Here is a 13,096-nt window from a genome sequence, read left to right as displayed (position 1 = left end):
CATTGTCCTAAGACCCCAGTCTTAGCTATACTAATACAATCAGTCCATATTATCATCTTGTTACTATATAAAATAAGAAATTATTTTTGAAATTTTCCACCTACAGCAAAATTTTATTAAAAAAAAACCTCCATAAGGTAAGCAGGCTTACTCTTTCTTTCAGTGGTGATGCATCTGAGACATATTTAGGCCTCTGAAGATTTGCAGGAGGGCAGACTGAATAAAAACGATGCTTTGGTCTTCTTTTTCTTTCCAAATATTTTCAAAGCCAGGTGGCAAGCAACTGCAACTATCAATGACTTCAACTGGACCTGTAGGATCTCAGCCTTTCAGAAGAGGAAATGGCTTTTACTGAAGCAGTTATCAAATTACTGTCTTTTAGTCATGGGATACTCCTACAGTGCTGTATATAACAGGCCTTCAGGGCAAGCTGAAGTCTAAAATACATACCCATGTACACTGGAAAAGGTGTTTCTGTCTGTAAATGAGCACATAAAATGATACCACACCTACTTGTTGCAGGGCATGTAGGTTCTGAGCCTCCAGGTGTGTCACTTGTCTTTTTGCAGATGCTGCTCATGACCCTTTTCTTGAAGCATCTAGAAAGTCCCTGGCATTGCTTGTCTCAAGGGAAGATGGTATTTGGAGAGTGGGTGGTCATGCAGTGACTTAGGAGGGCCCAAGACACTGACTTATTGTTGGGGAAGGTTGAAACAGGACTTAGATAGACTGAAGTAACACTACAGGACTGCAGTCTAGGTGGCAAACTGGCAGACATCCCAATAACTGCAGAGATGGGCTAACATTCCTTTGGGGGAAAACAACCTACCATTTCTGGAAAATTTTGCAGGAAATTTAATATATACATAGCTATGCTACTGCCACCCTTAACCCACCCCCATAATTCCATAAGTTGTGAAGTATTTCTTGAAAAATGCCATACATACACAGAAGTGCATAAAGCCTCATTCATCAAGCTTGAATGAATCATCATCCAACTGGCTGTGAGGGTTCTACTGCCCAAACCTAAGCCAGGAGATCAAGATCAGCAAAAATATTTAGGTGTCTGACTCCCAGTGCTTTTAGTGGGATCATGATTCCAGACTGCTTGCTTTGGCCATGCAGCAGATGGCAAGAAAAGGTCAGCACCTTGCTGAAGTGATTATTAGAGATTTCGAGCATGTGACATCCTCCTGAATCTTTCATGGCTAGTAAGCTATCGATTCTTTCCCTTATGCAGACTTACTAAGTTTCTTTCACGTTACCTGAAAAGAAGTGATGGAGAAAGAATGGCCTACCAGTCTTGTTAGGTGGTCAATGTGCCAGGCTTCCCCCAAAAAGCAATCAGGGAAGCACTCCTTTCTCCATGTTACATAGGACATTTGGAATTAATTAACTATTCAAATTAATTTCTCTGATCTGAATCCAGTTACAACAGGTGTGAGACTGTTAGTGGTAGCTAAAGCAGTAAGTCTAGAGGGAGGTCGTCATTTTCTGTTATGAGAAATAGCAGCACCATTCTGGGACAGATCAAAAATAATAATTCAACTGTGGAGGCCTCCTGGATCGTTTTGCAAGTCAATTACTCTCTAAATGATTAGTTTGGAAAAAGTTACGTGAAAAAGGGAACAGGCCTTCCCATTTAAAGTTATTTGCATGACTCTTGCAAGTTGTTTATTTTCTTTATAGCCTTAGGTGGAAAGAAATTAAGTGTGCTTGAAGTGGGAATTATCCACATTTTTCAGCAAAACCATAATCACACCGCACATTCACAGGGCTCAGCCTTTGAAGCCTGTGAAGCATTCACTTAGTAGGAAGCTTAGGCAAACCAGCCAAGCACTGAAGAGAGTTTAAATACTTCTGGTTTTATTGCATCATGGAAAAAATGATCATTTATCTCATTAAGATGAAGAATTTTTACTGGAGAACTCCCACTGGGTTTATAAGCTTTCCTGCTGTGCTCACTGGAGTAACTGAAAGAGCAGAGTTGTCCCTTTGCCTGGGGATAGATGTTGGTCTTTGTGGCAAGTTAAGGAAGGTAAATTGGTGACATATTCAGAGTATTTTTTTTTAAAAGTACCTAATTCTCCCTTGGCTTAAACAGATGGGGCATATAAACTAAATACACGCAACTAATCTAGACTGAGTAAGCATTACTCAGAAGGGCTCTTCTTTGGTTTTGCACTTAGATTTTGTTAAGATCTGTTGACCTGCGAGGTCTCCAGTTCCTACATGGTACTTGAATGACAGTCATCACATACATATTAACATCAGTCTTAAGGGAGTAATCAAAACTTCCTAGTCCACAGTAGTCAAATGACATTCAACCTTGAAAGTCACATATTTCAGATGTTGAAAAAGCCTACCTCTCTGTAAGTCCCTAATGATTCATCCTTTTAAATTGTTTTCAGGTAATATTAATTCATTAATATTCCATTAAGGGCTCATTAAGGATTACCCTACTCTGGAACAAGAGCTGTAAATTTAGTTATGATTACAGGAATCTAATCCCTTTCTGACAATGGCTCTCATTTGCACAATGTTTCAAAAGAATATAAAAACAAACACCTGATAGATGTATGAAGGATGGCCTGTTACACACAACTGGGACTTCCTATTCTGCATCTCTTATTTCAGTACAAATCCACCTTTGCTGTTTTGAAGGCAAGTGTACATCCTATGTTGGTCACTCGGTCTAAAAATTATGTATCTTTCTGCTCTTCTGGCAGTTTCAGTGCAGTTCTTTACTACAGGATTTTCAGACTAACCATCTTCTCCATTCTCCACCTTTGTATCCAAGGCTTTCCTTGCAAGAGGTATAACATTTCACCAGAGAAACAACACAGTAGTGTTCCTTTAATATTTCTTCAGTATTATCGAAACACAAACCCAGGTTTTGCTCAGCTTCTCTGGATTTCTTTATATAGAAGTTAATGTTAATGAACTTTTCATTCTTCAGCTACCTGTTAAAGGTGCTGCATGCAACCATTTACGAGTAATTAAAATGAAAATAAAAGAAGATCAAAGCAGGACTTCTCTGAGCATGTAGCACAACTCCCTTTGGCATCACTTCGAGAACTTTGTTAACACTCAGAGTATGCTTTAACAACACATCCACCTCCACACCATGCCTTACAGTGAGCAGTTAAAAGCTCAACATGTTACATGATTTTAAAAACCTGCTCTGCTTTGTAGCTTGCCTTCTGATTTTCTGAAACGCTGCTTTTTGCCCTACCCAAGTCACTTGCCCAGTGCTCACTCTTGCTGTGAAGGGCAAGGAAAGCTCAAGTCCACTCCACTGTGCAAATCCTAAAATGTGCTGAGTTTGAGTAAACAATCAGGGAAAGAATCTAAAAAATTTAGTTGGTTGCCACCTGAGGGGCAGAACTGATGTATTTATATGTAAGCACTACTTAATACATTTTTTATTATTGATTCTCCTTGAAGTAATATTAATAGATCACTCTAAACCATTCTTCCATATTTATACTATGTATCTTACTACTAGAACTTTTTAATAATGTAGAGCAAAACAAAAAGACACAAATGTTAATACAAACACATAAGTTACACGAATTCATGCAATACCCCTGTATTTATTTGGAGCCCATTTTATTTCTACCAACTCCACAAGACAGACTCCCTAAACCAACAAAGGTTCATCTCCTGCTTTAAAACAAGGCTGCCGTACTGAGACTGCTGGTTTCTGATACATCTCCCACAATGAAAGAATGAATGCTAAGTCTTTTTTTAAAAGCTTTTTATTAAAGAATATTCAGTCAGCTGTATGAGACAGATTTATGGAACCTCATTACCTAGTTAAAGTGCCATCAGTCAAGGCAAACACACAAACTGCGACTCTTCAGTCTAATCTGGGCGAGGTACAAACTTCGTATGCACACAATTCGTGCCGTGCAAAGCCCTGGAAAGACCATAACGCATCTTGCAGCTACCCTTTTAATGAAAACCAAGGTTTCAAGAAACAGCAAGTTCAGTACACATGAAAATAAAAATACAGCTTGCACAACCAACTGTACTTACACACTGAACAGCAGCAACATCACTAAAAATAGCTGACTTTGTGCTTCACAGCAGAACTGCATATGGCTCAACAGTTCTGTTCGCTGAACCATGGAGCTGTCAAGCCTTTGAACAGCACTCAGAGGCCTCAACAATTACAGTGCAAGATATCAGTAAAAGTCTTTATTCCATTTTTCATTCTGATGGCTCATAAAAAGATGATAATTCTATTATTAGGACTTATTTTCACATTTTTTACAGAAGTGTTTCACCATCAGTACCTTGCATTTTCCAGGCTGACTACAAGTAGTGGAACATGAGAAATATGCACATATATTGCAAAACACAGTTTGTTTCATTTTTATTAGCAAAACATGAGTTTCCAAGCAGATTTAATGAGAAATTATATTCACACCCATAAACTGTATTTCAGACTTTTGTGAATGCCTGGGTCTGCTGAAGATTGTCTTTTATTTCAAAACAGTTCCAAAATAAACCACCCCCTTATTTCATACTTATTGAGCAACATACTCCATATTCCCATAGCATTTAAAGTGAGAATTTCACTTTTGCAAAAATGCATTGCATAGTTATCTGCATTCTGTTTTGCAGACACCCCCTGGCACTTATTTCAATAAGCCAACCATCACTTCACTGATATCCCACAACTTTCTTGCAACCAAGTCATCCATGGCTTTGGGCAGGAGTTCTTCCTCTTTGCAGTCTCCAAAATATTTTCCTGTCACACCTTCAACATCAGGAGAAGAGGCCAAATAAATAGAAGTCTGGGCTCCTTCCAGAGGTGTTTTGAAGAAAGCCCATGACACCAAGTTGAACAGGGGTTTGGCCAGCAAAGGAATATTCACGTGTCTGCCTAGATTTGTTCTGACAATCCCAGGATGAAGAGAATTGACGGTGACTCCTGTGCCTTCCAACCGACGGGCTAGCTCCCTTGCAAATAATATATTGGCCAGTTTACTTCGACTGTAACAAAAGCTTTTATTGTAACTTATTTCACTGTTCAAGTCTTCAAAGTTGATCTCTCCATATTTGTAAAGCTTTGAGGATACTACAACAACCCTGCTCGGAGCAGAATTTTTGAGAAGGCCCAGAAGAAGGTTGGTGAGCAAGAAGTGACCCAAGTGGTTTACACCAAACTGCATCTCAAAACCATCCTCTGTCTTCATGTATGGACACTGGAATACCCCTGCGTTGTTTATCAGAACATCCAGCCTTGACTCCTCCTTTAAATATGAAAGAAAAAAATAATCCAGTTTTAGAATTGTCACAAAAAGCATACTATTATGCTTCATATTTCTCACTGGCTATTGTCAGAAAGAAATATTTTCATTCCTGGTTTTCTGAATTGTAACTTTCTAACATTCTCTTAAAGCACTGCTGAAAAAAAAACATTAAGTTGAACTATCACTAAAGTGAGTACTTTACCCAGTTAAGATGTAGATACATGAGAGTGGGTTTGCATCAACTTATAACAAAAGCAGAGAACAGAACCACCTGCTTCTCAAGGAGCAGCTGTTTCTGTAACAATTCGGTGATAATTTATCTTTGTGATGTATTTTGTCCCCCCCTTCTAAAAAATAACCTGTCTATTGCACTGCAAAAGGACAAACATTAATTTATGACAAACCTGTGCTACAGCAGAGGGGTCTACTGTTTAAAAGACATGCAAACATGGAACACAACGTGTTAGCTCAAAGAACTTAAACCTCAGGGCTAAAGAGGAACCATTACATTGTAGACCAACCATCTCACTGGAATAATGTCATGAAAAACTTTTCAAAATGATGTTCTCAAGATTTTAAACACTTATCTTACTTTAGAACCACCACATGTCACTGTGCTGCTTGGTGAGAACTATGGAGCAGGACTCATAGAAAAGTAGTACTCACATTTCATACAATCTGAGTTCAACAGGTCCACTCAAGAAGTAAGGAATCAAAGCTAGAAATATCTATGAGGTGATCAGCACATGCTATTTGATGGATCAGTATTCCGGTTCAAGTCAGTAAAAAATGGACTCGAGGACATGTTACACTCTACAGAATCAGGAGATGTAAGGAACTGACAGAGAGGGTGGTATGGGTAATTTAAATATATGCATCACGCATTTCATGCTCCAGAATCCACTCAAAAATTAAGAGCTCTCCAGTTTACCCAAAACTAACTTTTTCAAAAATACAGATTAAAGTAAGCTGACTAAATAAGCTCCAAATTCGACACTTTCACCCACCTCTGACAAAAGACTGTGACAGCATCATTTATGCTTGCATGAATCAGAGGCAGATGTATTCACTTTCTCTGGAAAGTGAGATCTCTTTGCTCTTAATTTTTTAAACTCAATGCAGTGACTGGAAGGCAAGTTGAGATAATTTTGGGCTATTCTGATGACAAAAATAGAGAACCTCATAAATGAATTCTCTACTATTTGCCTTTTATTTCACTGCCATTAGCAGCAATGACACAAAGACAGAAAAGCCCAAATCTGCACTTGGCATTCAGTTAAAGGTGCTGGCATCTGATCACTCAAAACTTCAAGTACTTCAATTTCAGACTGATTTCTGTGGGACTTGAGGCTGCTCAGTATTTCATATAATTGGGTCCCTGAGAAGTGGTCCAAAGAGCATCAAACTCAGTTCTCCTCTTCACCCAAAGGGACACAATGGTCACAATCACTAAAGCAGGACAGGAGTGAAGTACTGACTGTACATTTGCTCACTGAAGTGATCCTTCTTTCTTTAAGAAAAATATCTGATTGGGGATTTATTTTGCAAGACTTTACACTTCAAGAAGCAAGACCTCCATGTGTGCCATTACCTGAAACTCCTACGTTTAACAGGAATAATGTGACCAATGCCAAGCAGGCAGCTACTTCAATCAAGTGCAGCAGAGCGCACCAAGCATTCTTTGACAGACAATGCTACTCCTTGTAGCCTGTGAGCTCACTTCCATTTTCCCCATGGAACTCTCCAACATCTCAAAGTGTTTTAAGATGCAACCGCTTTCAGCTGTTCAAAGTAAAGCTCCTACTAATAAGGCTAGTCAGTGGGAGTGCAATGTTTCCCCATCTTGCCAATGTTTAAATCTTCTTTATGTCAAACAAAAACCAGAAGAATCCCCAAACAAACCCCCAGGCAACAGCTCCAAAAAGGATTTACACATTAGGGAAGGTAAGTAACACGAACTTGGGTGGAAAAGCCCTTCAAAGTATTTCTTGAGCTTGCATACCTCGTCATTCAGGTGCTTTTGAAATTATTTTGAAAATGCAAGTTAAAACAAGGGTCAGCAACACTCTGCAAATAACACACACTTTTTTCTTTACCCAATTCTCACTTAAGAGCCACTTATCCTGGCCTTAGGAATAAAGAGACGCTAACAAATTCACATTTTTTTCATATTTTGTACTATAAAAAATATAACTCTTAGAAGTAAGACAGTGTGTTTCATTTTTGGTGTGTGTTTATTACATGTTTTATATCCTTTCGTGTATTCCTGTTTTTCCATAAGACTGAAGCAAGACTAGACCTTATCAGTGGATTCATATGTATGAATGAATGACTACGAACTTGACATTTGTTTTACAAAGACCATTTGAAAATTAATGCAATAAAGTCTCTCTGTTTTTTTGTCTCTCTCAACAGTATCTGAGCATCTTTCAAGTACTTAACTAACACTTCTCTGAGCAGCAGCAGAATTTATTAAGCCTGGCTTCCCATGACTTTGTGTCTCATGGTTTGAGTAGCAGCTAGATGTGGTGAGATCAAAGTCCCACAAGATGCTTTCTGTGGGATGAAATAATGCCTCCAACAGTGCCTCTCCCTGCTCTCTGGTGTCTAATAACACTGTCGAACTCATCTAGTGGCATTTTTGTCAGACAAAACAACTGGATGTCCCTTTTCTCCTTAAACTCAGGTTTTCAGGAAATCTGCAGGAACTTGATACATTCAAAAATATCTATCGACTGGACTCAGCTGGTGGTGGCCGAGAGATGTAAAATTCTTGGGGGCGGGGGATGGACAATAAGAGGAGGGGGCAGAAGGATGTCTGGAGCATGTGAACAGTGCACTAGTGAACTTCTATTTTTTTTCTGGAGACAAAGTTCAGCTGTAACACCAATTTAAGGCAACAAAGGTTACGGTAGTTAAGAGAGAAAGGACGACAAATCCTTTATCCCACAAAGAAACAAGCGCTTCCTTTCCAGAACTGAAGAGGTCTGGGATATCTTGAGCTAGAACAGACCAAAACAGTGGGAACTTTATTCGCCCACGCGCTAATTCACGGTCAATTTGCTCACAACCTCCTCCCAGACCCAGCGGTGACCTCGGCGCCATCCCGTGCCCTCACGCCGAGGAACAGCCCCCTCGGACCTGGAACCCCGGGAGCCAACCCGGCCCAGCCCGTGCCCTCCCCGGGGCTCCGGGACAGCGCCGCCCTCCCGCGGCCCCGCCGTACCTGCAGGACGCGGTGGCAGAAGGCGCGCACGGAGCGCAGCGAGGCCAGGTCCAGCTCCCGGACCACCAGCTCGCCCTCGCCCTCTGCCCGCTCGCCCACCTCGGCCCGGATCTCCCGGGCCGCCCGCTCGGCCCGCGCCCGGTCGCGGCAGCCCATGATGACGCGGGCCCGCATCCGCAGCAGCTCGGCCGCCGCGGCCCGGCCCAGCCCGCTGTTGGCGCCGGTGATGATGACGGTCTTGCCCCGCATGGAGCCCGCGGTGAGGGCGCGGGCCGCGCCCCGCAGCCAGCGCCAGGCGGCCGCCAGGAGCCCCGCGCCCAGCGCCAGCGCCGGCAGCACCGCGGCCATGCCGGGCGGGAGGGCGGGCGCGGCGCCTGCTGGGACTTGTGGTCCAGCAGGGCTGAGGGAGCCTGCGCTGTGCCCTGCGGCTGCATAATGTACCCGCAGCGAATTTAGCGATCGTAGGAAACTGCGGGGAGTGGCTGGTACACGGGAATGAAGGGTGTTCAGAGAGACATTGATAGGCTGGAGCGTTGCGCGGAGAGAAACGTGATGAGGTTCAGCAAGGGCAAATGTAGGGTTCTACACCTGGGGAGGAGTAACCCCAGCTATCAGGAGAGGCTGGGAGCTGAACAACTAGACAGCAGTTCTGCAGAGAAGGACCTGGAAGTCTTGGTGGGTGACAAGTTGACCACGAGCCATCAGTGTGCCCTGGGGGCCAGAGGGCCAGTGGTATCCTGGGGTGTTTTGGGAAGAGCGTGGCCAGCAGGTTGAGGCTGTTTGGGGAAATGAGTAAGCAACCCGAGAGGAAAACCATGAGCCTTTCATCAGCTTTTCTGCGACTTCTCTGGACTTGATAATCGTTTGCAATAGTAACCTCCCCTTAGCTGTCACATGTGGGTGCTACATGCAGTCTTGTCACATTGCTGCAGTCTGTTCTAAGGTTGCATGACTGCAGCTCATGTCACAGCTGCAGAAACATATCTGATTTTTCTGCGAGTATCCTTATATCATGTCTTTTCCGACTTCCTGTCACACTTCTCAGGCAGTTTAAGGACTGTATAAGCACCACATCTAAACACTCGGGATTTGCTGAGAGACCTCTTCCATCTCTGTCTTCACCACAGAAAATTCTCTCTTCATTCTCAGCCCTTCATTGTGAGCATCATGGTTACACCAAAGGGTATTTTAGCCAGGCCACACCATCACATCTGCAAGTGACGCAGATGGATTTTGGCATCCTTAATGTGCTGTAAGAGCCATCTTGAGGTGTTTTTCCATATGCTCTTCTCATAGTAAATCATATAGTAGGAGGTGTTGAAGCCACACCTACCTCTGCATGGATCAGGAGAAAGGAACAGTGGTCCCCAATCAGATGTAAAAATAGGAGAACCAGGAAATGCCCTGTTAGAGGAATTACAGATTCATTCTGTAAGACATCCTCCTGGTGGGAGGTGAAGAATCTGCTATCCATCATCTGGTAGTGGAGACTCTGGCCGTCACCTCTGACACATATACCACTTCAGAACACTGTGGATGTGTTGGAGAGGTCACTGCCTTGAGAACCCTGCCTGGGTTTGTCACAGTCCAGCCTTCAGAGCAAACAGCATTGTGCTCAGGAGCTCATGGGTGATAACAATCAGAAGCTACTCATTGGCAGGGATGATGACATTCAGACATTGGTCCCAGATACTCCTGAGCTGGATAACTGGACATTATTATTTCTTCTAAGACATGGATATGCTTCACTGATTTTTCTACCCATCTATTGCACTTGAGGTTGTGTTTAGCACTACTGCAGGCCAATGCAAGTTACAGGATCTGGCAGAGGATCCTCTTCAGGATGTAGAAGTCCTCTGAATCGCAAGTCCTTAGAACAGATCATGGTCCAAAACACATGTTGGAACACATGTGATGATGACCATTTCCAAATTTTCCTCTGAAATATTTTTTTTCCTCTAGATAGTTGTTTCATTATGCATGACATGACATGCTAGCCTGGAAACAGCAAGGGTGTTTTAGAGGTGTGAAGGAACTGGGGAACATGGATTTATTATGTCTTGGTAGCTGGTGGAAGATATGTAACACACTCTGAGGATATGTTCTTCTGTTTAAAAAAAAAAAAAAAAAGCCAGGTCACCTTCAGAATCTCATTTCTAATGTTTTTGTCCATGGAGATTGGTAGCAGTAGGTGAGACTCCCATTTGTCTTACCTGGACTCTTCACTGTGATGTGGTGCAGAAACCTGGAAGCTAAGGAAAAAAAAACTGGCTTTGCCTGATAAAGTTATGTTTCCACACAGAATTCATCTTTGTTATCATTAATCCTCTTCCAGGTTTTGCCTGAGTTGAGTTTCTTTTTCATGAGTCCATCAGGACAGTCCTCTCTATTTGCCTCTTTCTGTTAACTGTGAATGGCTCAGGGTTATGAGGTGCCAGGGCATAAACTTATGGTATTCTCATGAGCGTGAGAAGCTAGACATTTTTTGTTGGGTTTTCTTGTTGTTGTTTGCTTGTTTGTTTTGTTTTGTGGACTGGAATGTTATTAAGAGACAATTCTCTTCTATGTCTACAAAAATAGAAAACACTTTCCCTCAGCTCCCATCCCATTTCAGACAATTTCCTTGAAAAAGATTATTTCGGTCCACTAGCCAAGCTGTGCCTTGGAGCAGAAGAAAATAATTTTAACAGGCAGAGACTGCTTGGCAAGCCTGAGTCTCCCCTAACATCCAGATTGGTCTGGAAGGTACTTGTATGAACGAATGAGGCTCCACTCATCCACCATGCTGCCAGCTGGATGAGCAGAGAAGCAGCCATAGAGCCTGGGACAGTTGCCTGACAATTAAAAGGCAGTGTACAATCTGAACAAATATCTAAGGGTATTTTGCTCAACTAACTTAAAAGAAGTGATTGTGGACTTTAACATCAACTTCTGAACTTTAATGTCAATTTGAATTCTATGACTAAGAATGTAAATTTAATACATGAACTCTTTTCACATGTGCCTTAGTGCTGTCAGGAGGGACATTGCAGGAGGGAGTCCTCTAGTACTGTGTGTACAGATCAAGAACTGGAAGCTCCTAATTATGTCCTGGCCAGTAGGTTTCATTCCTGTTGTAGGTGCATGATTGATTGGAAATAAACATAATAGACCAAATAATTCAGCTTCCAATTTATTCACTGATTTACATGCTTACCCTATCAGGCATGAGACTCACCTCTGGACTCCCACAGGGATCAAGGATCCCATTAGACTTTTTCAGTATCAAGATGTAGTTGTTCTGTTGAATGAGAGTCAAGTGCCAGCTTTACATTTCACACACCCAATCCCTACTGGTCTAACAGGGCATGGATGAAGAATGGCTGATCCATGTCCTGCTTCAACAAGGCAGGACCAGTCCTCCTGAAATCTGCAGCCATGCTCGTGTGGTAAAGGTACACACACAATTTATATTCCACAGCCAAGGAATATTTTTGAATTCCTTGCGGATTCTGAGCTCTCACATAAAAACATCTGCTAATAACATTTTTCATAATCTCCATTTGGCAAGGTAACTCTATCCCATCCTGGCAGACAATGACCAGGCCTCAGTTATTCATGTCTTCCTCACCTCCTGGCTGGGCTGGGAAATGTGATATGTTTTGGGCACAAAGCCTTTAGCACTTATGGAGTTCCAAGTACACCAGAAATCTGCAGTGCATCCCATCAACAACACATATTAGTGTGAACACATGAAAACCTTTCCAATGGTCTCTATTCGTGTTTCATGCAGGATTTTTTGCCTTTGCTTCCAAAGAACTTTGTGGCTTGGACCCAGAACATTAAAATGATTGCCTATGTTCCTGGGAGGGAAAACATAATTAATGCAATGAAGCTTTCTGCAATAATAGGACGGTTCATCCAGACAGAGGAACCAAACTTTCTCAGAGGCTAACCTGAGATTCTGGATTGAATTCCCTGAGGAACCACAGATCATCACAAGCCTGATTCACCATTTCTACTCCCACTGCAGAGCACATTCTTTTGGTTTTGTCTCCTATAAATATACAGCAACAATAAAAAATAAAACAGAACAGTTGTTGCACTAGGGAGAGAAAGAGAACAAACACCACCTGACAGATGTTAGTGGTGTCATCTGGATATCACTTAGTTACGTGGATAACACTGATACACAGGAATTTAGCATAAAAGAGGTAGAATAGATCTATGGTGTAAATTTGAAGTCATGTAGCAACAGGAACCTGTCCCCTGGAAACCCATTTGAGATTGCCAAACTGAGTTCACTCAGATAATGGAACAGCTGTAAATCCTAAGGGAATCTAGCTACAAAACAAACAGTTCCATCAGCAGTATTATTTCTGGGTAGATTCTCTGCTGTTACAAGGTGCGCTCTAAAGCTTCAGCCTTTGTCCCAGTCAAGATACTCACAGCATCTCAGATTTCTACCCAGCTCTGTGAAATATCCTGGGACTAAGTGAGACCTCTATCTCTCTCTCAAATTTGGCTGAAAGTGTTTCCTTCTGGTTCTAAACAATAGGAGTATGCTGATTACACAAACTCTGCCTGGGAAATTATGCTAAAACCCCAGTATAGAAAAATGACAATG

At 42.1% G+C, this 13,096-nt stretch overlaps 1 protein-coding gene across 1 annotated transcript; it reads right to left on the bottom strand.

The window, feature by feature from the left end:
• Positions 1 to 3,745: 3,745 nt before the first annotated feature.
• LOC114066056 (retinol dehydrogenase 14-like) lies at positions 3,746 to 8,838 on the bottom strand. The gene is made up of 2 exons (XM_027900448.1): positions 8,491 to 8,838; positions 3,746 to 5,264 (listed from the first exon to the last, which is right to left on the bottom strand). Exons 1-2 carry the CDS (start codon positions 8,836 to 8,838, stop codon positions 4,647 to 4,649), a joined length of 966 nt encoding a protein of 321 aa, XP_027756249.1. The 3' UTR covers positions 3,746 to 4,646.
• Between the last annotated feature and the right edge of the window lie 4,258 nt (positions 8,839 to 13,096).

This window comes from Empidonax traillii, unplaced genomic scaffold (genome assembly GCF_003031625.1).
Source record: "Empidonax traillii isolate 1590-97213 ecotype Southwest subspecies unplaced genomic scaffold, ASM303162v1 scaffold730:size536693, whole genome shotgun sequence".
NCBI lineage: Eukaryota > Metazoa > Chordata > Aves > Passeriformes > Tyrannidae > Empidonax > Empidonax traillii.
This window is presented reverse-complemented; position numbering and strand designations above follow the sequence as displayed.

Coding starts and splice junctions, on each gene's coding strand:
- LOC114066056 (XM_027900448.1), bottom strand. CDS start 8,838: ATGGCCGCGGTGCTGCCGGCGCTGGCGCTGGGCGCGGGGCTCCTGGCG. Junction 5,265..8,490: donor TCTGCCACCGCGTCCTGCAG/GTACGGCGGGGC, acceptor TCATATTTAAAG/GAGGAGTCAAGGCTGGATGT.